This window comes from Pelobates fuscus, chromosome 11 (assembly GCF_036172605.1).
Source record: "Pelobates fuscus isolate aPelFus1 chromosome 11, aPelFus1.pri, whole genome shotgun sequence".
Classification (NCBI taxonomy): Eukaryota; Metazoa; Chordata; class Amphibia; order Anura; family Pelobatidae; genus Pelobates; species Pelobates fuscus.
In genome coordinates this window covers 125,907,057-125,932,652 of record NC_086327.1, presented here as the reverse complement: position 1 = coordinate 125,932,652, position 25,596 = coordinate 125,907,057, and the positions used below count along the sequence as shown (strand labels likewise).

The following is a 25,596-nucleotide window of genomic DNA, read 5'->3' as shown; positions in this document are numbered from 1 at the left end:
TTAACCACACAGAGCGGGTTATAGAGGGTAGTGGATGTTCTTTAAAATAATATTTTTTCCAGAAAGGTGTGCTTTAAATATTAGAGACTTGTCCGACTAGCTCTCATGGGAATTTACTCTCCAGTAGAAGAGTAAATCTGCATTCTGGTTAAATAATTTAAAGATCACACAGCTAACGACCTTAATTCCTTGGAGAAATTGGGGAGTTATTCTATATGAAAAATATCTCATGTTTATATACACAGCTTTACTGGAAGTGCTTATGGTTTTTCCAAAGCTCAGATCATGATTCCAAAGATGGACTAGGTCACCAAAATTGATATTTAAATTTATCCAATGAGCAAATAAATATTAACATTTTGAATACTGACTGGATGTTGTATTCTCAAGTCTTCCTAGAGATTTACTGTGGAATGTCACAGTTCGGGAACATTCCAATCTAGAATGCACCACTTGAGCAGTAGTTTAACATTATATTTCCATTTCTATATATTCATTAAACAGAGCATAAAAATTCCACCTCTCCTACCTCAATCTACCATATAAAATATGCATTGCTGGATTGAAAAAAAAATATCTAAACTCCAGATGCATTTAACCTTTACTTCAAAATGTTAACACTTCATTCCACTGCCCAAATACAAATAAAATCCCTATTTAGTAGATATCCCCCAAAGACATGCATGCATTTAATTATGCATTATTTAATTAGGGGTATATCTAAAAGTGCTTCCAAATAGTTTGCAGCCTTTGCAAGCCCTCCCCTTGCAACCCCGCCAGACTTTCTGTGGTTGTCCAATCACAGACTTCCCAATGCAGCTCAATGAGAAGTCTTTGCAAGGCAGGTGCTCTGGGCAATTGCTGCCTCTTGAGTTTAGCTTCACTGAGCAAAACAACCAGGAAGTAACAGGACCTGCTGTCTGATCGACAGCTAGGGGGGGGTGTAACATGGTTAACGCATAAAAGTGCCAATTTCTATTTAAATCTGAACTTTTTGTAAAATGAAACCATGGTGAAACAAAGGACCAGAACAGTATTTTAAGTCCATGTAATCTATTTTGATCACTATGAATTTAATGGAAATAAGTAATAAATACAATTTATTTCCAAAGCAGCTTGTAGTTCAGGAGGACAGAATTAACCCATATGGGATCTACCAAAAATGGAACTAACCTATTCAGGCAGAAACACTGGCCATGCTTATTTAGAGCAAGATAGATTTCAAAATTTAAATTTTGTACCAAAGTGTACCACAAACATTAAAGGAACATAATAGCATTAGGCGTACAAACCTGTATTCCCAAATGCTATAGTGTCCCTTACCTTTTTAGGTGTCACCTCCCCCCCCTTGAGAGTTGGAAAGGTGAGGTTTACATAGATTTCCCCCCTTGTTGCACTGTTTTTGTTACAGTCTCTCTGCTTCCATGGCTAGGATCATCAAGATTGAAATCTCAGCCAAGTCAATGCTTCCAGCATTGGGAGGCTAGTGTGCATGCGCAAAAAATCGATTCGCTGGTCAAATCAAATGCACTCCAGGAGAAGCATTTAAATGAGAACGGAATCTGACTGCGTTCTCACAGGGGGAGCATTTCTAGTGGCTGTCAGGCAGACATCAACTAAAGGTGTGTTAACTCTGCAATTATAACACCGCCGTGTGTACTAAATGGTATTGTTTTTGCATCTAGACCACTTCATTGAGATAAGTGGCAGGATGACCTACTAACCATTTCTGTAAATGAAAATGTATCATTTAGAATAAGTCTTATTTATTGAGTTCTAAACACATTTATTGTAGTTTAAAAAGACTCCATTGCTGTCAGTTTTATGTTGCGAAGCTCTGTTATACACTCAGACGCACCAATGATATGGAGCTCCTTAGAAAAGAGGGATGGAGACCCAAAATAGAGACTATCCTTTCTAAAGAGAGACACTTTGACAGTATGGAAGCTTACAAAGTCCACCCTACTAGATTATTTACGCTATATGTCGTGGATAAAATGTATACCTTCGGACATGAAGTATGGAATCCGAAACCTCCCTTCCAGAACCCTCTGTCTCAGGATGGGAAGCGTTGGGCCATCAAAAGGTAAAGCACCACATACAAGGACGTAAAGAACCACTCCCATACTCTGTAAAAACAGAAAAAGGGAGTTATACAGCAGTGATAAACACAAACTACTACAAATGTGACAAAGAAGACGAGTGACCGAATTTTCAGCTAACAGAACAATATATAGAAATCTAGTGGAACAAGTGGTTATAATTTGCAGGAGAAGAGCATAATAAGAACAGCCACGTGGAGCTGCAAGAAACCTGTAGCACTGTCCCAGCACAAACAAAATTAATTAATTAGAAAATATATATAATGTCTATATAAATATAAACTAAAAGAGATGCTTGATGGCCCAGCTGCGGTTAGACTTCCTTTAATCATGGCTGATATATTTTGCAAACGAATAGTTTAATATAAAAATTAATTATGAAGGGATATCCAGAAAGCAGTTTGTTAACTAAAACATGGGACATACAGCAAAGATGCATCCTCCATAATAAAGCAAAGGAATTGCCTTAAAACCCAAGATCACCAGGATTGAGAATCCAATTAAATACTTTTTCTCTGCAACAGGGAGTTTTATTAAGTAATAATCACAAGGGTAAAAAAATGGTATCCCTCCAGAGTGTACTTTCTATGAGAAAGCATTGGATTGGCTGAGATAGTCAATTCTGATGATCTCAGCAAAGGACGTGGGGCGAGGGTGGAGCCAAACGCCGCTCTGAGCCAATCAGCATTTCCTCATAGAGATGCATTGAATCAATGCATCTCTATGGGGAACATTCAGCGCCTCTATGCAGAGCATGGAGACGCTGAACATTGTGCAGCACTAACCCCGGAAGCACCTCTAGGGGTCGTCTGAGTGACTGCCACTGGAGGTGTCCCTAGGCACTAATGTAAACACTGCCTTTTTTTTCTGAAAAGGCAGTGTTTACATGAAAATGCCTGCAGGGACAGGCTATACTCACTAGAAACACTGCATTAAGCTGTTGTTGTTCTTATGACTATAATGTCCCTTTTAAATATGGTAGAATAAAACTGCGGTTTGGAAATAATGCAATGCAGAAGTTGGGGTAACTCTCTAAAAGCATTTATTATTATTATTTTCAAACTATAATAAGAATACAAAAAGGTTTGTTTTACAAAAACAAAGAACATCCACTTTTGTCATTAAAAAAACAGCAACCCCCCCCCCCCCCCCAAAAAAAAACAGGAATGCAGCCGCACATATTGGGAAGCATTATGAGAATGAATACACACAGAGTGCATTTATCATCAGTGTCAAATTTGAACAGGTTTCTGGTAAATCATATTCACATTAATTGTGTGCATTGTTAACACAGCTCTCCTTTGTGGTTCAAGTAAATTAGAAGTGAGCCTTCTAACAGCACTATGAACCTACAAAGGTTTTAATAAATAAAATGAGATGGGATTAAGGTGACTCAAAGACTATCAAAGAAACAGTTCACAAACAAGAAGAGTCTTACAGGATTATGCCTGGGAGGGAAATTCCTTTTGTTGAATTTCTTGTACCTCACTAAAGCATTTGCCAAATTTATGTGCGTTATCCTACAACTGCACGTAATTAACCCATTTGATATGGTTCAGACATTGTAATCAATCAAAATAAAAAAAGCAAAAGTGACAGTCTGCTGCCAAAGTTTTAAAAAATATTAATAAGCGTAAAAACAGCAATAACTATCATATGTTTTTATATTTTATCCCCGATTTGTCCTTTATTCCTTTAGGAAGTGTTTCATGAACTCAACAGACCTCCAGAGGTAAGGCATTACGGGCTTGCAAGAGGATTATGGGAGTTTTCATTCACTGAAAAGATACTGGCTGCTTAAAATGGCTGTGGACTGTACAGAGTACTAACCAAGGGGTTGTAATGGGAATAGGACAAAATAAAGGGGTGGTTCTATAGTTTATATATGATTTATGTACATTTTTCATAAATAAAACATATACACATGCAGAAACGTTGGTTTGTGGCAAAATAAATAAAATACCCAGATATCCAGCTGTGGTCCCTCATACTGCTGCCCCTCGAAGACTTCAGGAGCTGCGTAAGGAGGGCTTCCACACCACGTAGCTAGAGGTTCGCCAGTCTTGTAGAAGTTGCCAAACCCGAAATCTGTTAGAAGATAAAAACACATGATCATGATCTTGGAAAACCTGTAGAATGAGCAAAATAGAATGTGCAGTGTTGGATACCATAACCGCAGTATATTCTAGAATATTGAGGATGGTTTGCATTGCTGTCACAGGGGCCCAGAACCTGCCTTATATGTCAATGGGACAGGAAAAAAAAGTCCATAGTCCATTGGCAGGAAGTCAGTCCCTATGCTGAGCCATGGGTCATACAATCTCTTGTTACTTGGTGTATGGTGACATGGAAGTGCAATGTCAAGGGCACACAGAGGTAAAGGAAGCTTCGGTTACGGATCTAAATGATGATAATCATTATCTTTACTGCAATTAGGTCTTCCACACGCTCTCACAGCACTGAGTTCTCTCACATATACTTTGACTGCAATGCATTTAAAGGGACACTATAGTCACCAGAACCACTACAGTGGCTCAGCGGCATATAGCCTGTTAATGCAGGCTGAGCAGAGTAAAGTCAAACATTGCTGTCAAAAGTCCACATCTTGCGGCTGTCACTCAGACAGGTACTAGAGAAACTTCATGGACGAGTTAATGCAATCTAAATGAAGACATCAAACCCTCCCAACATAGGTTGCTTAGACAGGCACAACGAGGCAATTTGCTGCGCATCCGCACTAGCCTCCAAGTGCTTTCCTATGAGGAAACATTGGATTGGCTGAGATCATCAAGACTGACTGACTGGCGGGATAGCTGCATGAAGAAATCGAATCAGAAAATCAAAATAGAGAACACTATAGCATTACACATTAACATTTATAATGTTATAGTGTTCATTGTATTCATCTGCATGTTATCTCTGTTCCACTAACACCAAAGGCCGACACCAACACAAGAACACCTCCAAAGAGAACTCTGGGACCCCAAATGAACAAGCTGAGCCTTGACAAAAAAAAATAAATACATAATAATAAAAAATAAAATAAATGATGAATTTCTGCTGTTGGATCTGAGCTTCTGACAGAGGAATCCAGCCGTTGGGGTTAAGACATGTGAATATGCCATGTGTATTGCTAGCAATCAGAACTGTCATGCACTCACAAAGCATGTGGCCAAGATCTTTACTATCTGATACTGCTACTGCACGCAATATGGGATATTTTAGATTGCAAGCTCCTTTGAACAGGGCGTTCAACACTTTTTGCTCTTTACACGTTTGTCCCATCCGACGACTGTACTGCACTGTGGAATATGTTTGTTCCATATAAATCATAATAATTTTAAATAGCATAATCTTTATATAATCTGCTGACACTTTCTGACACATATCGGTTCCACCAAACAAGGGCAATGTGACCAAGAGACGACCAAACACGTGGCAGCTTTATGTGACAGTTCTCTTAAGGATGCATACTGACTGTAGGATACTGCATACTGACCAGAGATCTCCTGCTCTCAGGTTACATAATAAAAATGCTGTAATTGCTGTGGTTTGAGAAGACAAGCTGAACACAGAACATAGTGTTCCTAATTGCCAGTTTAGACGTCACCGCACATACAGAGTGTGGGGTAGCATCAGCACTTAGAACACCAGTTCGGAGTACTCATCCTGATGGCTGCATGTGTAATGTGGGAGGGGAGGGGGTAGGGGTCAAAGGTTTTCAGCTTTAAAAGCAGTTTATACTATAGAATTTGGAATGCTTTTTGAACAATTTTAAAGGTTTATTACATTCTCCTGTTTTGTGGAAATTGTGTCTATACGCCAATGACTGTCCTGTCTTTTTTACAAGAACAATTCGCAACTCCTCATTATGGTTAGGTAAACATAATTTTCTCTCTCCCTTATTTCTGAAATCAAGAGGTTGCACTCACCTGAACATGCACACATTATAGGGTGCTGCTGGGGACAATTTATACAATATACAAAATCCAGCGCACTCGCTTATTCACTAAACAGCAATTTGAAGTTTTACAGAATGGAATAGTTTTATTTACAAACACCTCACCTAGGCAAAAAACGATGGGGCTTTAGTTACAGTATATGATCATACATTGCATAAGCCTGCCACAACATCAATGTATCCTATTCTTGGCAGGTCCTATCCTAATAGCAGCCTAATGCCGGCTCTTATGAGATTAATCCACTTACTTGGGAAATGCTTCCTCCTGGGACTCTCTGTAGGTGAAGGCTAAATAGGGCCCTGGAATGAGGCACCTGTGACAGGGAGGGGTGCAAACCCAAGGAGTTGGCCTGGACTCCCAAATATATATATATATATATGAAACCAAGAGGTTGCACTCACCAGAACATGCATACATTATAGGGTGCTGCTGGGGCCAATTCATACAACATACAAAATCCAGCACACTCACTTATTCAGTAAACAGCGATTTTAAGTATTGCAAAATGTAATAGTTTTATTTAAAAACACCTCACCTATGCAAAAAATAATGCGGGTATTTCAAAAGACAGATTGCGTTCTTAATTTGTGTGTTGCAAACCTTTTATTACAAAACGCTCATGCATTGCATGGATGACAATCTAAGTCTGGGGACACTATTCTCAGGGCATGTCTCAGCCCTTTCTGAGATTAGTGGGAGTTAACCAAGTCCTTCTCCATTGTCGATAGGCCAGGAGGGTGGCCGAGGAGACAGAGACAACGGTATTCTCTCCAGTTCCACTAAAGGAACAAAAGCTTACTTAAAGGAGAAGTGGTTATGCTGCCGTTGTTCAACATTGCCGTGTGTGTATGTATGACACACACACACGCAGAATAAGTTACTGCTTTATAAAAAACAATAATAATAATAATAATAAATAATACTCACACATACATGCACAGATATACAGACACACAGATTTCTAACATTTTAGAAGAGTCAGAGCACACACAAAATAAGTGGAATATCTTACTGTACGTCTAAGGAGCATTTCGACATACCCTGACATAACAGCCTTTATCTGAATTAATACACGATGCTTCAAAGTGAGGGCACACAATGTTGGCCTCTATACGGACTTGCCTGGCAGTGATTTCAGAATGAGGTAGGTGAGCTGTTTACATTACATTGCTGACCTGCCAGCAGTCACAAGATTAACCATAGGACATGCGGTTAGCAGTCTCACATGAACGCAGCTGAATCTGCTTCCAAGACATTACATCAGACAGAGGTCAGTTCAGGAACAGAGAGGGAGCAAGCTATAGAACAGGCAATGTACCAAAAACTGGGCCTTGTTACGAAACCAGAGAAGGGGAATATACTCTGCAAGAAGATTAAAGCACGGATAAAGAAAATATTGATTTCAAAATGATTCTGTATAAATGTAACCAGGATATTTAGATTTTAATAAAGTTCACTTTTCACTGCCGTATACACAGCAAATGTTAGATAATATGATCCTGCTGAGATCGGGATGTAAAGATTTTGTACCACCAATTTGGCCACGTACTAGCCATGTGTTACTCCAGCCACATGTCCGTCCCTTAAACCCCTCTGTGTACTAACCATATGTCAGCCATGTTTGGTAATGGAGCGTTTGCTAAAGGAATGCAATTAAATAACTAAGCCGGCATTGGGAATACCTATACACAGAGGACAGATACACCCTGTGTGGGCAAATGGTGTACGTACACTTGTCCTTTGCAATATAAAATGGTATGACATAGCTTAAAGGGACACTGTGTCAATAGGAATACAAGTTTGTACTCACAACATTATGGTGTACCTCAAGCAGTAGGTGGCCAGCCCCCCAACCCTCCATTGTGAGGGCTTAAAATGTACGTTTACCTTCCATCTCGCAGCGAACCGGTCTCCATGTTAAAGAAAAATGCTGTGCTGTGTCAACCAAATGGTCTCTGTGAGAACATCTGAATAAAAAATAGCCATGTTTTACGGAGTTTCATGGCTATTTCTCTAGTGGCTGCTAGGGTGACAGACAGTCCCTGCAATGTAACCCTGCAATGTAAATATTGCCATTCTGCAAGAACGGCTGATACACATGTTTTACGTTGCAGGGTTAAAACGACGAAGGCACGGCATCACCCCATTGAGAAGAAGTGGTCTGGGTGCCTATGGCGTAGCAACGGATATCAAATCAGTTCCATCCAGGCACAGACAGGGCACAAACGGCTCTGTAGGAGAAGAAACGAAAACACTGAAAAAACTCTTCTCTATACGCCAACTATTGGGTGCTAAAAACAAAGCTCATAACAATGGCTGACAGGAGACAAAATGGAGACACTACCCCAGAATAGGGCACATAAAGTGTTCTGGGTTTCTACAATCAATTTTATTTTTCAGACCTTAAAAACTTATTTGTTATATAAAGGGATAAAAGAAGCATCCCCAGACTGTAATAAAGGTACTATACCTATAAGAGTCTTGTATTTGTAATGCTATGTCTCTTTAAAAATCTTTTAAACTGTTTAATTTACAAAATGGCACTGTCACAAACAGACAGACAATCTTCTTTCTATAAAGGGAAAAGATATAAAATGTGTACAGGGCAGGTTTTTTTTTTTTTGTTTTGTTTTTTTTTAACAATTACAATTTTGAATGTGTATTAAACTTGGCCGCAGCCTCGGAATTGCAAACCTTGCCTTTATATCCAATCCCATCTATTAATGCATGCGGTCTTTGGAGGCACATTCATGATGTATGCTTTTTTTATTATTGGGGTTGAATGCGTTTATTGGACGTGTCAAAAGTGCGTCCAAACATTTGCTGAAATGGCGTCAGATTTATCAGCCAACTAAAACCTGGCAAAACAGTTTGGCTTCCACTACGAAAACCTGGTTATCAATGAAAACCTTTTAATGCGAAACAGACGCTTTAGTATAAACAAAGAAAAAAAAATGCCTTTTGACACTTTGATTATTATAACACACATAATTACAGTGATACTTTGTGTTTATAAATACAACAATATTATAAAAATAAGCAAGTGCTTTTTTCGTGTTTAAATTGCATTTAAGAACATGTGAAGAATGAGAGCAGCAGTACATAGGTATGTTACAGGCTCACAGGGGCTGGAAAACCCATTTAGACATGCTTTCTTTATAAGAATGGCAGTGACTTGTTTAGTGTTGCAAGATTAATTAAAAGCACTATAAGTGAATAATTGCAATGCACCATTATTAACCACCCAAGGGACAGATAAATCTGTAACTCTGTGCAAATAATTAAAATATTGCTTCTCAACAGATAAAATCAGCTTTTTTTGCCTACATTATTCAAACTGATTTCAGTTCACTACAATGTTCCATATTGGCACAAAACTACAAGTTATACACAACCTGGGATTGGCCACATGTCTTTCAGTTGTCCTGGATCTAACAGGGCAGCCCAAAATGCTTGGCTTAAAGGACACTACTAAAATACCCTCAAAGCAAGGCTCAAGAATGCAGTGCAATTCTGTCCATGCAACAGAGTGCTTCGGCAGTGCTCTGCACATGGACGTTTCCCTTTCCTGCCCCACCACAACCCTAGTCAATTCCCACTGCTGAGTGTATGGAGTGAATGCTCATGTTTCTCTAACCTTGGCGCTGCAGTAGTCTGTACTACAAATCCAATAACGCTTGGTGGGCAATCGCTGTTCTGCACCAACACCTAGGGTGAAAGCACTGTACCCCCAAAAGCTGTTTATATTTCACTTTCAAACTAGCTACTATGTGTTACCCTAGCTACTATGTGTTCAAGTACAGTACAAGTGGGCATGTCACCTAATGGGGTCTTTGCAAGACGTATAAAGATTTAGCAAATGACAGCGTTCCGTTAGACGGTGACAATTACATTTGGGGTTCCTCACGGATTAACTGATTCCCTTCGTGCTGTAATGTATTCCTTATATCACAGGGCAGAACTCTTCATGCAGTGCCCATCAGCATGTAGAGGTCATGTGTGCCCACAGGTGATATGGCAGCCCAGCATGCAATTAATGCTAGATATAATCAATGGATGTTTGCAGGAAAATACAACAAATTAAAACTTCCTTAGAGACTTTAAACTGGGTTGCTGATGTAGGACTTAAAGAGTTAAATCTAAGATTGCGAAACTGTAAACAAATTTCTACGTTTCACCCAGTTGTAAGCTCATGATAATATTTTATTTTTAAATAATTCATCCCAGAGATAAACAAAAGGATAAACAAGAAAATAACCCCCCCCCCACCCCAATGTAAAGATTTACACAACATGTATAAACAAAAGGGGACATGGAAAATTCTGCTCAAGTGAGCTTACACTCTAATAGGAGACGAATGACACTAATAGTCGATTGGCAATCAGACTACTAACAGGCTGCAGGCTGTATGAAATGTTGGTAAAGGCTATGGAGGGGTTAATTATTAAAAGTCTAATCACCAGCTTTCTCCACTGTATGTCCCTTTGTGATTATGGTAATGTGAAGGTAGGGGAATGATAACAAGAAGGTATGGGAGATAGGGATGGCTAATTGTCAGAGCTGACCCATTTCATGCCCTGAATGTTAATGAGCTGTGTTTGACGTCAATGGCGAGCTAGCTGTCCATCAGTTAAACAGAGCCAGATATAGAGAGGGGAGGGGGAAGCCTGCACAAGGAAAAATTTCACTTTCACCTTGATTCACTTACAGCTGCATGCAAGAGCAGCAACACAAAGCAGGACTGAGTATGTCTACATAGAAAGAGTTTATTTATTCTGCATCTGCAATACTGCACAAAAGGTTTAATCTTACAGTGTGTTTGGTCTTTCGGTTTTATCTCTAAGGCAGTCGTTTCAACCATCAGATCCTTCCTGGAGAATCTCAGCAAATATAAAGAGAACACGTGTTTCCATTTGACACTCTTCATATTAATTTGCACTTAACCCATGGAGTCTCAGAGGTGTGCCCAACGCAATGTTTTGTATTGATCACCTACGGCAATACAAATCTGTTTTCTCGCTTTTTAATTGTATTGGATGACGGCTATAGGGGTTTGCCTCTTTTTTTATATAGTTTGCAATAAAAGTTCTATTGCTAATATAGCATAATCTCCTAGATTTGCCTTTACAGCTGCACTGTATATATTCCGATAAATAAATTTTTTTTATTATTATGTACAAAAATTGGTATGGCTGCGGCTTGTTTTGAGAGAGAGAGAGAGAAAGAGAGAGAGAGAGAGAGAGAGAATACAAAATGGTATTCAACTGGATTTGATGGTGTTTTTACCGCTAAATATATACACAGAGACTTAATATAGCATATTAGTGCCTTGCATATTTAAGTACCAGTGCTCCAGCTGTTGGTGAAATTCAACTCATTCCCATTAATTCTGGCGAGCCACTTACTGCATTTTTGGCTGGTAGAGATTTATAGGATTTTAGATGGTTCAACGCTCAAGCTCTGCAGTTTATAAAAACTCCTTTGCCTTGTGCATTAACGTCACACACCAATGTGCTTTTTCGAGCCATTGACAAACACAAACTCAGTGACCCGGAGTAATAAACAAACCTACACACAGATAGGTAATAAAACATCCAGTGACACATGCCACATACGCCACCTATAATGCCGAAAATACGTTGCGTGGAATCATACAAACAGAATCAAATCACTGGGATTAAATCAAGTAATAGATTAGCAGGATGTTTTTGGATGTCATACAGTAGTACACCATTTATATTATTACGGTGAAGAAAAGCAGAGGGATGATTTTTTTTTTACGCGCCATCTAATGTTCTGATGTAATAATCGGCAACGTCACAGAACGGCCTCTTGCTGTATGTGAATTTCATTGCTTGGGGTCTACCGTAGCGAGTTGGCAACAGACTCGCCTTAACAGTATTCCAAAAAGAATGTCTGGTGTAAAATCTCTAAATGCTAGAACTCCCCGCAACGCTCCTCACTTAGGGCAAAATGTTTTTCCTCTTTTTGTCTTTCTCAGTGCTGTGTGCGTCACAATATTTATCTTATTATGTGTGTGCCTGTACTTCTCTTTCACACTCCTGTTGTCTGTTTCCGTGATTGAAAGCACTGCGTGTTTACAGTGAGTTAACAGCTGTATGCGGTCAGAGTTTGAATGGAGAGGTTCTCACAGCGATAATGATGTCACCAAAAATGCAGTTAAATAGACAGAATTTACCATCTTGGCTACCCACCTCATCGAACCAACATAGGCCTCTATTTAGTCTGTTTGGCTCTACTTTTTAAAATTGATTTATTATGAAAAATATTTTGATAATTTAACATATATTTTTTTTTAAATCAAAATATTTATTAAAATATATTTTAAAAATTCAATATTTTTTCGATATCCAATATATTTTTTGACATCTGAACATTTAAAAAGAAAAAAAATCATTTTAAAAGTTCATCCTAAAATATTGAATCATTTGGTAAACGTTTTCAAAAATATTAAATCAAGGCTTGGCAAATGATAACACTGCCTGATACAGTGTAAGCAGTCACCATAATGTTTTACATGTGCGAATTAACCAATACACACATATAACCAGTGTGAGACAAACAGAATCATTCATACCCAGGCAAAACAGACACACTCTTATACCAGACGAGGATTAATGAACACCATAGCGTAGAGTAATATACGTATGGTTACAACGCACAGACTTTAAAAAACCTCTCTGCTTGGACGGAATGGGAAAAATATTTTGATTTGAAGCAAGCATGAGAAGCGTTAAGAACAGCCTTCTGGATATTACGGCACTTGACCTTTTTAGTCTAAAGGTTACGCAGAATTGATATGAAAAGGCTTAGATGTTGGTATGGAATGTTCCAAGATGTTACCTCCTTCCCTCTCAAAAATGTACTAAATGTTATAGAAACAAACTCACCACAAGCACAACTTATCTATCCTGCAAAGGAGCCCAAACACAGCTACATAGATACACATATCTGGTTACACAAGTTCAAATTCAAAGTAAAAAAAGAAAAATGCCTTAGGTATGTGAAAATATTTACGACATTTCTTCCCTCTAGTGCTAATTAAGATTATCCCTGTGTATCAAAGGGACTCTATGCAAAACGAAAATATAAATAAAGTTAGAACTATGAATCCCTTATCCAAAATGCAAACAGAGATTTTAATAACCGATATAAGCCAGCAGCCCTATTAGACCCTTTCTTTGCGGAAGCGGACAGGTCACCTTTAGGGGACCGTGTCACTTAACACCGCGCTATATTCTAGTTACAAATTATTACACAACCAACGTGGGTAAATCTTGAAGGTAACATGGTACACAAAAAATAAATCTAATACATAAAATAAAAAGATAACAAAATAAACATCCTGAACTCGTGTTCCTAATCTGTATCTGATAAAGGATCATGCAATAATCATCGGTATATATATTATATATATATATGCGTGGTCCCTACAATCACACTGTAATCTACACTTGAAACATTCCTATGTCATCACGTTCAACCTATCACCCTTGAAGGGTACAGAGCACCATAACCACTTCAGTAATTTGACGTGGTAACCCCTTTGCTGCCGTAGGTGTAACTCCACCTCAGTGTAATTAGAATTCACAAGAATTCCAGGTTGGCTAATTTGACTGACTTCTGTTAATAATGGGTGTCTCTCGTCAGAACGCACAGCATGTTGGTAACATGCGTCCAATGTCGGCACGGCCCATTTCTATCAGCTGCTGTATTGATTTAATTCATAGCAGATTTCAGTGGTGGGGGAATCCTAAAGCAAATTTTTTTTTTATTTCTTTGGGCACATTTGTTAGTTCATTAAAAAAGGAAAAGGGCAAATTCAGCTTATGGCGTCTCTTTAAGACAGGAGTGCCTCCGCGCGATCCATTTTCTATTTAATGACTTGGAAATGTTCTTTTGGAAGTTTGCTTTGCAGAAGATAACATTTATCATGCCCATATCTCCTTGGCTGCTATGCTTGGGAGGTGTGATCGCGCACTAGACTGTGAGCCACACCGAGGTCGGTCTCTGCTTTTAACCTTGCAAAGGTCCTTCAATAATGCTTAGGAATTTCTGTAGATTATTACAAAAGGAATTCACTTGCTTTCTGCTTTGTATCAAAAAGCAGCATGTTAGAGAGGGATGATGATGATCTGGACCCTAAAATAACTGTGCCCCAAACCTCTGATCTATAAATATGTCTAAAGTGGTCATTTAATATAGTTGGTGGAACAACTTAGACATGGAAAGAAGATGCGCGTAATCTAAAATAACTCTGCAGGCACAACTTGTTAAAGCGGCACAGTCACCCCCACATTAAAAATAAGTATTTCATAAAGATAGGAATCTTTATAGAATACTCATTGTAACCGTGTTGGAATTTCACTGAAATCCTAACCCAGTCAAGAGAACTACTTTCCTCTCCGCCTGACATTTCCTGACACAAGGCAGACCCTTATCAGTGATGGCTGCAGGGTATTGGCTGGGTCTAAGAAGGTTTCTCCATAGCCCTCAGTGCTGTAATCTTGTGCATGCGCAAGAGCACAGCAGCAATGTCGGCTACTACAGTTTCGGGTAAATAACCTCGCCCTTACCTGCCCCCGTGGCCACCTGACCGCCCGAGGGTGACAGTGCCACTTTAAGAAGTTTTTTTGATGCAATTTATTAAATGCATTTCTATAGCAACACATTAACACACACTATATTAAAATATGGGCCTGAATTATTTATAAAGCAAGCCAGGCACATGCCAAAAATATTTTTTATTTAACAGACCAGGGGTCTGATGCAGGCTGGCCTTAGACTATAGTTTTCAAACAACATACAACAGCAGCTTGGGGCCAGGGCTGAAGACTCAGTCAAGCTGCAGACATTATGGGTTGGCAGTAGCAGGATGAGGCATTTAATTACGCTTACATGTGTTGATATTGTGGTCCAGATTAACATACTACTCTGGATTTAAAATTCCTGGATCTACGGAGTAAGCATAAGGCTTGCTCTGCTCAATGCTAGTCTGACATTATATTCAGAGAGCAGCACATGGCACCAGGTAACACTGTATCATATGATCAGAAATATACTCAGAAAGTACCAGCTATCTTGATGTTCATATGGTTGTCCAGAAGCAGGTTTTCCGCCTTCAAATCTCTATGTACAATGTTGCGACTGTGACAGTACTCCACGGCAGAAAGGATCTGCCAAAACTTCCTCCTGGCCTCCGACTCATTGAGACGACCGTGATTAGCCAAATAATCTGCAGAGAGACAGAGAATATGATTCTTAAGTGACACAAAACCAAAAGAATAAATATAGAAGACGATACAAAGTATAGAGCATCTAATGTTAACCTGCAGTTTAAAAACATAAACACTGCTACGTTTTTTGGGGGGGACAAAAATTGTACAAATTACATTAGAGGCTTCTAGGTACATTCAGCATGGTTCTGATTAAAACCATTACTCAGTGACTTTGCCCATTTCACAAATTGGCTGGCTAAGCATTGTTAGGATTGCAGTCTACATCAGAAGGACTCTCCGAGGTGGCCTATCCTGGCCAAACAGAATACCATGTAGAAAGGGCATTAAAAAAAATAAATAAATAAAAATTAAATATAAAAAAAAGAGAGAAATAAACAAATTCCCTTCTTTCTATTAAAATGTTGCAAGACTGTTGTCCTGTCATCCTAACTCACTTATAGTTGATTACTCTCAGATTAAAGTTTATTAAAGGGACACTATAGTTACCAGAACAACTACAGCTTAATGTAGTTGTTCTGGTGAGTATAATCATTGCCTTCAGGCATTTTCATGCAAACACTGTCTTTTCATAGAAAAGGCAGTGTTTACATTGCCCCTGGGGACACCTCCAAGTGGCCACTACTCAGATGGCCACTGGAGGTGCTTCCTGGCTCAGTGCTGCACAGTAAGCAGCACTGCCATTCAGCATCTCCACGCTCTGCATGGGGACGCTGAATTTTCCTCATAGAAATGCATTGATTCAATGCATTTCTATGAGGAGTTGCTGATTGGCCAAAACGGTGCTTGGCCCCGCCACTTGCCGATTTAAGCCAATCCAATGCTTCCCCCATTGGAAAGCATTGGATTGGCTAAAAATCACCAATTCTGATGATGTCACCAATGGGGTGGGGCCAGTGACGGCAGACTTATTTGCGCTGGAAAAAAGGGGGAGGAGGGTTAGCCACCTAAATGGTGGGTTTTGCACTATAGGGTCAAGAATACATATTTGTGTTCCTTTAACACTATAGGGTTATCATTTCCTCAACTACAAATTGTAGTGAATGACTATTAGAGATGGAAGCAAGTTGCTTCATGTAAAAAAATAAATAAAAAATTTTACAAAAAATTGTTGTACCCTACCCACAATAAAGTTAAATTGTATTATTTAAATTAAATGAAATTATATTTAAGGGTCCCACACTTACAGAGTAAAGCACTGTGGTGTATAAAGATGTGTAATAAACAGATGACTATATAAAAAAACTTGGATTTACATCTTTCTGCTTCCCAATAAAATCACGCTGACTCTTCAATACTCCTGTCTGTCTCCGGAAGCCTATAAAATGTTCTTCACCTATACTTTAAATGGACGGTAATGTGCAGGTTAATTACCCTTGTGTGTTTGCCTTGACTTTATAATTGTGAGTTAGAATAGACACGTACACACACCAGACTATACAGATTGCTTTTAGAAGACATAATACTAACATGCAAGCCTTGAATGATTTAAAAATAAATAAATACAATTATTGTCTACTTCACCTTGACACATGCACTACAGAAAGAATGTATGTATGTAGGTAATTTGGTAGAAATCTTTGCTAAAATGTTACAAAACAAATTTTAAAAAAATGTTTTTAAAAAATAAACTAAAATGTATCTGCTCCCTGAATTACGGATACTTAACATTCTGAGCGTGTAGTGCACTGCTCATGTCTTACAAGGCTTGGGGTCTCTTTAAAGATTATACATTGTGCTAGCCAGATATTATTATTACTGGTATTTATATAGCGCCAGCATATTCCGTAGCGCTTTACAATATTATCAAAGGGGGAGATTTAACAATAAATGAGACAATTACAAGAAAACTTACAGGAACAATAGGTTGAAGAGGGCCCTGCTCAAACAAGCTAACAGCCTATAGGAGCCAGTAAACGTACAGAAGAAGAGTTATTTGGTATTTTATGTAATTTAACTTTAACGTATCTCAGAATGATCCCCCATATGACCCAGTCCTATATCACAACTTGTAGATGGCATAGCCATTTCATATAGTGCATAACCTGGTTTATTAGAGAGTATACAGGGAGCAATCTTCAGGCAAGTGTAGATTTTAGCGTATGAGTTGGTTAATCCATCAGCACACTACATATATTATAGTCCTTGTAACTGTCCTGATTTGTGCGGGACAGTCTCTATTTAAGGATCCTGTCCTGTCAACCCAATATGGTTTCCTGGTGTCCAACACCCAGGGTCACCGGTAGACTGCCACCAGGCAGCATAGCATGACCGCGTTATTAGACATGCTTGTGCCAACCCTTACGGGTCATGTACCCAAAGTAATTCAATTGTGAACTCACATATCCTATTTGATTTGCACTGAAGTCACACTTGCTGTCTAAAGGTACATATACTACATGCTAATTTTCTACTTCACTGATTTATTTTACACTTTATGAGTATGCGACTTGAACAGTAGTCTATTTTATGTTTGCAACAGACTGTCAATTGCTGCAGACTGAACTTGCTTCATTAAGAGCAACAGCGATCCAAATCACCAGCACAGTTTTCAGAGAGCCACACGTGCGCAAGAGCAAAGATTCGCTGGAACGTTAAAACCTTTAAAAACATTGCAAGCGGTTTTTTTATTTAATAATACTGCATTCTTTACCACGCGAAACATGTGAGCAATGTATTTACTGGGGTGAATAAACTATAAAATGAAATCAAAGCGAAAAAAGAAAAAAAAAATGAAACGGAAACAAGACAGCACAACTAAGTGATTTTGGAGCTAAAGCAGATGGAAACATCAGAAGTAAATATGTAGTCGGTATACGTGAGGGGAGAGGCATTGTGCTGCTTAATGTGCACGTACTATGCATTCAGTGAGAAGAGAAACGACTGTGGGATAAGCTCCGTCCCATTCTCCACTCCATTTATGAACACAAACACTAAATTCCTCTCTGCCATCTGGTCATAACTAAGGGTTTTGTAACCATGTCCTTAACTACCCCACATTTAAAGGAGATCTCTGTCTGAGCGCAGGTGACACGGCCCAACGTCTGAGACCAGATTATCCTACATTTTCTTAGGCAGGGATGTTATTAAAACCTCCTAAAATCAGCACATAGGTTGCACCATTTAACAAGGTGGTACATGTTAAATGGTGCATTGCCTTGGGTACTAAAGACGCATTAAGCCTTTATAAAACTCCTTATTTGTTTCAAACACTAAGGCAGATCAATGGGTTTCACTGTTTACTGGAGTCCTTATTGCTTAAAGGGGAGCAGTCACATTCCAAGATTTTTTAGAATTCTGTTTACTTATTTATCCCCTATATTATTTAACAAATAAGGGTGTGAGGTCTGAAATTACAATTAAATGTAGACACCCACACCGGTGTATTAACCGCTGTCCTGAAACTGCGCGCCTCCATCTGGTCCCCCTGACTTTGCCCCCGTCAGCCAGGAAAGAGAGAGAGCAGAGAGATCGTAGCATTCAATCTTTTATACCGTGTTCAAAGAAGTGACATTTGCCATTTAAAATTTCTCATTTGGTGTAATCTAGACGTGCAGTTCTCTTAAATATAGGTGAGGTGAGCATATCTGTAATTGGGAAGGTGACCCTTTCTGCGGGAATCTGAACGTTATCACTGTGAAGGCGACCAAACCTGCTGAGGAAGGAGTGATAATAAGGAGTCCGTGGAATTAGCGGTGCCCTTGAAGATGCTGGCACTGTAAAGGTTTGTGAATTACACTTCCTACGCGGCTCAGCCAACCTCCAGTCTGGTCAGCCATAATGCGAAATATAGTCTATTCACACCTATATTGCCTGGTTAGCAAATAATGCACTGGGAAAACAACCCCACCCACTCACTTGCCTTTTCAATTAAGTTTATCATCAGTTTCAAAATCGTTCCTCACACGGGAAGTCGGAATTTTTAGACATAAAGTGACCAGTAAAATCTAACAAATTAACACACTCTGCTATTTAAAGAAAAATAAATGTATGAGGGAAATGTTCTCCAAAATGTCTGGATGAAAGGAACTGTGTGTTAAGGAAAAGATAATTTTATGTCTGTCTAAGTAGAACAGGGGTTTTCAGAGTAAATGTAGCTTTCAACGGTGTTCCTAATTACAATCATTTTCAAACAGAGTTCTAGTGACCTTCAAACCTCCTCTGAGCAGTTTCTAATGAGCTAGATGAGTGATACAGCCAACCACGTCAGCTTTCGAATAATCTCTTCTTAATGTCCCTGTATGTTTTGGAGTCATTATTCAGACTCCAGGGTATATGCACCTGCATTCCTCCAGTTAACATACGGCAGGCAGAAATCTATTAACCACTTTGGTGCCAGAGATGGGAGAAAGAAAGTGTTTGTTGCTTGGCAATGCATGTCCTTTGTTCTCAAACCTCTCCGTAAATTGGTGCTTTTACACTCTGGAACACGGTGCATGTTTATGCATTTATTTTTCTCTGTAGTGTTATCCATTCCCTTCCTTATTTCTTGTTCCTTAAAGAATTTGTCAATATATTTTATTGCAGGTGTGTGTTTAGCAGTGTTAATAACTTTGTACCTGTGAGTGGATATCACAACATATGTGGGTAAGCATGTGGTTAACAGTCACTGTGTACAATGAAGGGCTATGTATAACAGGCGATCGTAGAGCAAACTTATAGCCACAACGCAGTCACTACAGAAACCAATGGAACATTTTGATGATTGCCCTACTTTTACAACTCTGCTTTTTATCACATCCAGAACCATTGACTTAAGAAAATCTGGTATTTACAAATGGAAAGAGTAGATATACAGGAAAATACTTTCCTAAATGAATAGTGTCACATCGTGTGCAAATTTAATAAGCTTGTTCGTACAATGATGAATATACTTTGTAACCATATGCATCTGCATACTCATTAGGAGGTGCATGTGTGTTTCCCAAATCTGACTACATGTCCTTAATTGAAATCTTGCTCTTCTACATATCTGCATATATAATATTTTGTTTGCTGTGATAACTTAAAAAAAATTACTACTTGTATTTTTTTTTTTATACAACATTTTTCAGGCACACAATTGGGAGCAAGTTTAAGAGTTTTGGATATTGATACTTAGAGCTGCTGTAGTCCAGGCAGAAAGCATTAAAGGGACACCCAGCACTGTACCTAGGTGTGCAGCTCTGATATACAGAGTGTGTAGGGCTAACCCGCCCACAGCGCTGACAGTCTATCAATGGCGTCTAGATTGGACCAAACAGACATGGACTACGCAACTGAGAATGGAGCGGTCTCCAGATGACACAGAGTCTCCTTTTTTTGACAAATTGCTCATAAACGGTTTGATATGAAACAAAGGAAGAGCGCACTGATAGTCAATATAACCTCTATACCGAGCTAGAACAATACATTGACCTGTAGTGGATGTACCGCTTAGGGCCCAGTTCGTATTGTCAGGTCCATAAGGTGACCTATTCTTCACATCATACATAGGTCAAGATGTATCAAGGCAAAACCAGGTGCTATTCTGAGGCAAGGTGCTAAATGAGACGCAATCGCCATAGAAACCAATTTAATTTTATTTAACATTTAGCACTTTGCATCCACAATAGCACCCGCATCGTCTTAATAAATCTTTCCTACAGTGTTTTCAGCTTTGCATTTTCTAGGAGACAGGTTTAGAAAATTGCTTTTTTTTTTTTCTTTTTTTTTTTACACGTGATAAAATATGGAAGACTTTAAAAATGGGGTCTTTTTCCCTTGCAGTCTTCATTGCTCAGTTAAGTGTTGGCGTCATTAATGCTCAACTATATCTGCAATAGTAACCACAGGTGGCTGTAAACACGCATAGTCAGGCATGCATTATAGGGGGATATAATAAGGAGCAGAAATACATACACAAAGTAATACTTCTAATATATAGCTGCCATTTAGATGTGAAAAATAATAACTATTTTTGGCGCGCTTTCTAGAATTAATGATGTGCACCCCCCCCCAAAAAAAAAGCAGGAATAGTACAGTTTTGTGATTTATACTTTTCTATAACAAGAAAAAAAAAAAAAAAAAAGATACTTGTTCCAAATGATATTGTTAAATTGTGTTTTAATACAGATGTAGCCATTAAACGGTTTGGATTTGCAGTTAGGCATGCACACGGAACTTTGGCACTCAGATTAAAATAATAATCTGTTAATTGAGTTTTTAGGGCCTGATTATTGTCCGGACTTCTCCTGGCAGACAGAGGAAAATAGACTCTTGGCTTGGCACCTATATTTTATTGTAAATGCACACGTACGCTTCTATACCAGGCAGTTAGTTTATAAAGCAATTTCCTAAGAAGCGATGATCTGCGGCGGTCACAAGAATATATAAAAGCTTTGCTCAATCTGGCCTGGACTTTTTTTTTTATACAAAGTTCAAGCTACAAAGCAATGTGCCTGCTGGTCTCTTTGACAAGCAAAGGGTTAGAACGTGACTGTCCTCAGCTAGGCCTGGTCTCACGTTACACTTCACCAGAGAGGTGATAAATGATGTCTTGTTAGCAGTCCTATGAACAGAATATTTACAAAGTGCTGGGGATGACGCAGGAGAGCTCTTGGCATCTAGCTGCGATACTTACTCTTCGTCCGGCAGGGGAATTTAGCGATGAAGGGAGGGGGGGGGAAGGTCTTTCTAAGTCACACCACAGATTGCAATTTAGAGTTAGGGGGAAAAAAATGTGACACCTGCCTTATATAGGAAAAACATGTAACCTGTGTTACAAATTACCTGGGCTGCAATGTGAATATAAGGTTCACATGAAGATTACAAATACAGATACGTTTACGTATATAACAGGGCAAATTACCTAAGAAGTGTAAATATTGCAGAATAAAAACTGCAGTAAAAATACCCTTATCACACATTTTCTCTTGCAGCTCATGTATACATGTCGTAAATCAAGAAAAAGGTATTCATTCAGTAAATATTTTTTTTTCTTTTTAATTCTAGTACACTGGCGCATGAGGAGTTCATAATGCTCGATGCACTCACAATGTATCGAGCTACTTTAACTGCTCCCAGAGTTTGGCCCCAATAACATCAATGGTGATTTGGGGAAGGGGCTCAACTTGAGGGGGTCTCACTGCACTTTAGTTAGTGTCATGTGTTCACAGGCCAGTCACAGGGCTGATTTCACGTTTTAACTTTTTTTTTTTTCAAATCCACCCACATTTAAATCTACATTTATACCAGAGATAATCCTTTCCATCTCCCACCCCTAATTGTCAAAACATGGGTCCGCCTCGCTGCATTTTGTGTTTAGAAAATTAACATCTAACGGTTATACAATGGGGGCATGGAGGAGGCTGAGAACTGATGGACAGATAGGCTGATATTTTTAAAAAATAATTATTTTTGCTTGGACAATGTATAAGTGATATGCTATGCACTTTCAATCGAGCATTAGGTAAAATGAAATATAATAATATTCACTAATAAAAGTATATATATTTGTGCATAAAATGTTTATTGTTACTAGGATCATACTATTTCTCATTAAAACCTATAAGAAATTGGGAGATATCTGATGTTCATTTATTGTAGCTCAATATTTTCCTTTATAGGGTTACTCCAACCATCATGTTACGAGCAACGTAAATATAATCTCATATTTTATTAAGAAGAACGCCTATCATTTTTTTTTTTTTGTTTGTTTAAATATTTGAATGACTATGGGAAGCCATGGAAAACAAAGTGGTTAAGGAAAAAATAATGATTTCTTAAATGGCTAATTCAAATACCATAACCACTATAACTTATTGTAAACAAACATGGTACCACACCCGATAAAGAATTGATGCAACAATGCATGGAACCTCAAATTGGCATCACAAAACAACGTTACTTCTGCTTCAGTGCAAATTAAGACTCACAATAACCACAAAAAAGTGCACTGACAGAGAAAATATAACTTAAAAAAATATATGTATTTGCACTTCAGCAGGCGACAGAAAGGAAGTTCACCTTGCTAGGCTCAGAATATTATAGTAGCTCATTCCTCTGGCCTACTGGGAAACGGCAGCTCATTTTTAACATAAAAATATTTCACCCTTCCCTGAATAAACGTTAGACACAAAATTCGGTCAGTTTTGGAATGTCTCCATTAATGTGTGTTCTGTAATGGCCGCAGGCAGGGGTGTATTTGCCGCGAGGCAAACAAGGCATTTGCCTTGGGCGGCATTTTCCAGGGGGCGGCAAAAAAAGCCGCCCCCAAACGCCCAGGGCAAATGCCTTGTTAGCCTTGCGGCTAACAGACACCCTGGGCTGGTGGCTGCTGGGCTGGTGGCTGCTGGGCTGGTTGCTGGGCGGGCGGCTAGCGAGGGAGCACTTCCTCTGAGCTGTCTGCTCAGCTCCCTCGCGCGCCGCAGAGTGAGGCTGGGAGCCGGAATATGACGTCATATTCCGGCTCCGCCTCCCAGCCTCACTCTGCGGCGCGCGAGGGAGCTGAGCAGACAGCTCAGAGGAAGTGCTCCCTCGCCAGCAACCAGCCCAGCAACCAGCCCAGCAGCCCGACCGGCAGCCCCACTAGACCCCAGGGAGAGGGAGAACCCCCCCCCAGCATTCCCAAAGGTAAGGAGGCTGGGGGGGTAAATAAAAAAAAAAAAAATGAGTTAATGTGAGTGAGTGTGTCTGTTAGTGTGTGTGTGTGTGTCTGACTGTGTGTGTCTGTTAGTGTGTGAGTGTGTCTGTTAGTGTGTGTGTGTGTGTGTGTCTGACTGTGTGTGTCTGTTAGTGTGTGAGTGTGTCTGTTAGTGTGTGTGTGTGTGTGTGTCTGTTAGTGTGTGTGAGTGTGTCTGTTAGTGTGTGTGAGTGTGTCTGTTAGTGTGTGTCTGTTAGTGAGTGTGAGTGTGTCTGTTTGTCTGTTAGAGTGTGTGTGAGAGTGTGTCTGTTAGAGTGTGTGTGTGTCTGACTGTGTGTGTTTGTTAGTGTGTGTGTGAGTGTGTCTGTTAGTGAGTGTGTGAGTGTGTCTGTTAGCAGCTAACAGACACACTCACACACTCACTAACAGACACACTCACTAACAGACACACTCACTAACAGACACACTCACACTCACTAACAGACACACTCATACACTCACACACACACACTGACAGATACGCATCCATTAGCTAACAGTTAGCTAATGGATGCGTATCTGTCAGTGTGTGTGTATTTAGAAGGCGGGGGAAGGGTTGGGTGGGGGTGGCGGGGGGGGGGTGGGGGTGAGGGGGGCGCCTGAGTTTTGTCCTGCCTAGGGCAGCACAAAACCAGGATACACCCCTGGCCGCAGGCATTAGCAATAATAATACCCTACGTTCTGGGTCAACGCACTAATGTCACTGAAGAGCAACAAGATTTTTTAGATTTTGGATAAGTTTGTGGATGAAGTTAACTGAGTAAAATATTCAATGAACTCCGAACTGAAGCAGATTAAGCAACATTTAGAGATCGGCTAACATTCTCCCAACTCTGTTACGTGGTAGTTACAGCTGACAATATTAGCCTTGGCTTTTGCGATTTTTATTTTTATTCACTTGCAATTTGGAGTTTAATAAATAATCCTGCTGTTTGAAGTGTTCTGAATTCAAACTGGATTTGAAATGTTTGTCCAAAAGCAGCCAAACTGAAAACATAGGGGGACCTGGGGAGATTTGGTTTAAAATTTGAAATTCAGTTTGATTTCAAATCAATTCAAAATTCAATGCATACAGTGAGTTTGCAGAATTTGCAAGAAAAAGTGCTAAAGATGAAGACATAGTGTCTTGTTTTTTGTGGCGATTGCACATTTTTAACAGTTGTCCTCAAAGTTGCTGCAAATATATATCTGTCCTTAAATTGATGGTATAAACTGTACAGAGAGTATTAAAAAGAAATAAATAATAATAATAATAATGTAAAAAAAAAAAAAGAAAAAAAAAAAAGGCGTAAACATGTCATAGGAGAGACATAATGGGCCGTGTGACACGGAGACAGTGGATTGGTCTCTCCATAAAATCAGACTTGACAGGTAATGTGTACAGCAACACACGGAACGTTTAGCAACCACAAACTGTTATTGCCACAGCATCTCTTCGGTAAAAGGAGAGTTTGGGTTTTTTTTTTGGTTTTTTTTTGCCTGTGGAAGCACAACGGTTTTTAGTGAATCCCAAAAGTTACTGCAGTTTCTATGGTTTCCTATGGATCTCTCTCATCCCGGACAAAACTCTTTTGTTGCAGCCAAGTTTTGCCAGCTAATAAATAGCATTTTTAGAGTAACTTTGACAAAATGCC

General features: G+C 39.2%; 1 protein-coding gene across 1 annotated transcript in view; it reads right to left on the bottom strand.

Annotated features, from left to right (window-relative positions):
* SIK2 (salt inducible kinase 2) overlaps positions 1–25,596 on the bottom strand; it is a 122,416-nt gene that overhangs the window by 31,592 nt on the left and 65,228 nt on the right. The window contains exons 4-6 of the mRNA XM_063436489.1: positions 15,159–15,320; positions 4,066–4,190; positions 2,006–2,129 (exon numbers count right to left, since the gene is read on the bottom strand). Coding sequence (XP_063292559.1) covers positions 2,006–2,129; positions 4,066–4,190; positions 15,159–15,320 — 411 coding nt within the window. The remainder of the gene's footprint in view (positions 1–2,005; positions 2,130–4,065; positions 4,191–15,158; positions 15,321–25,596) is intronic.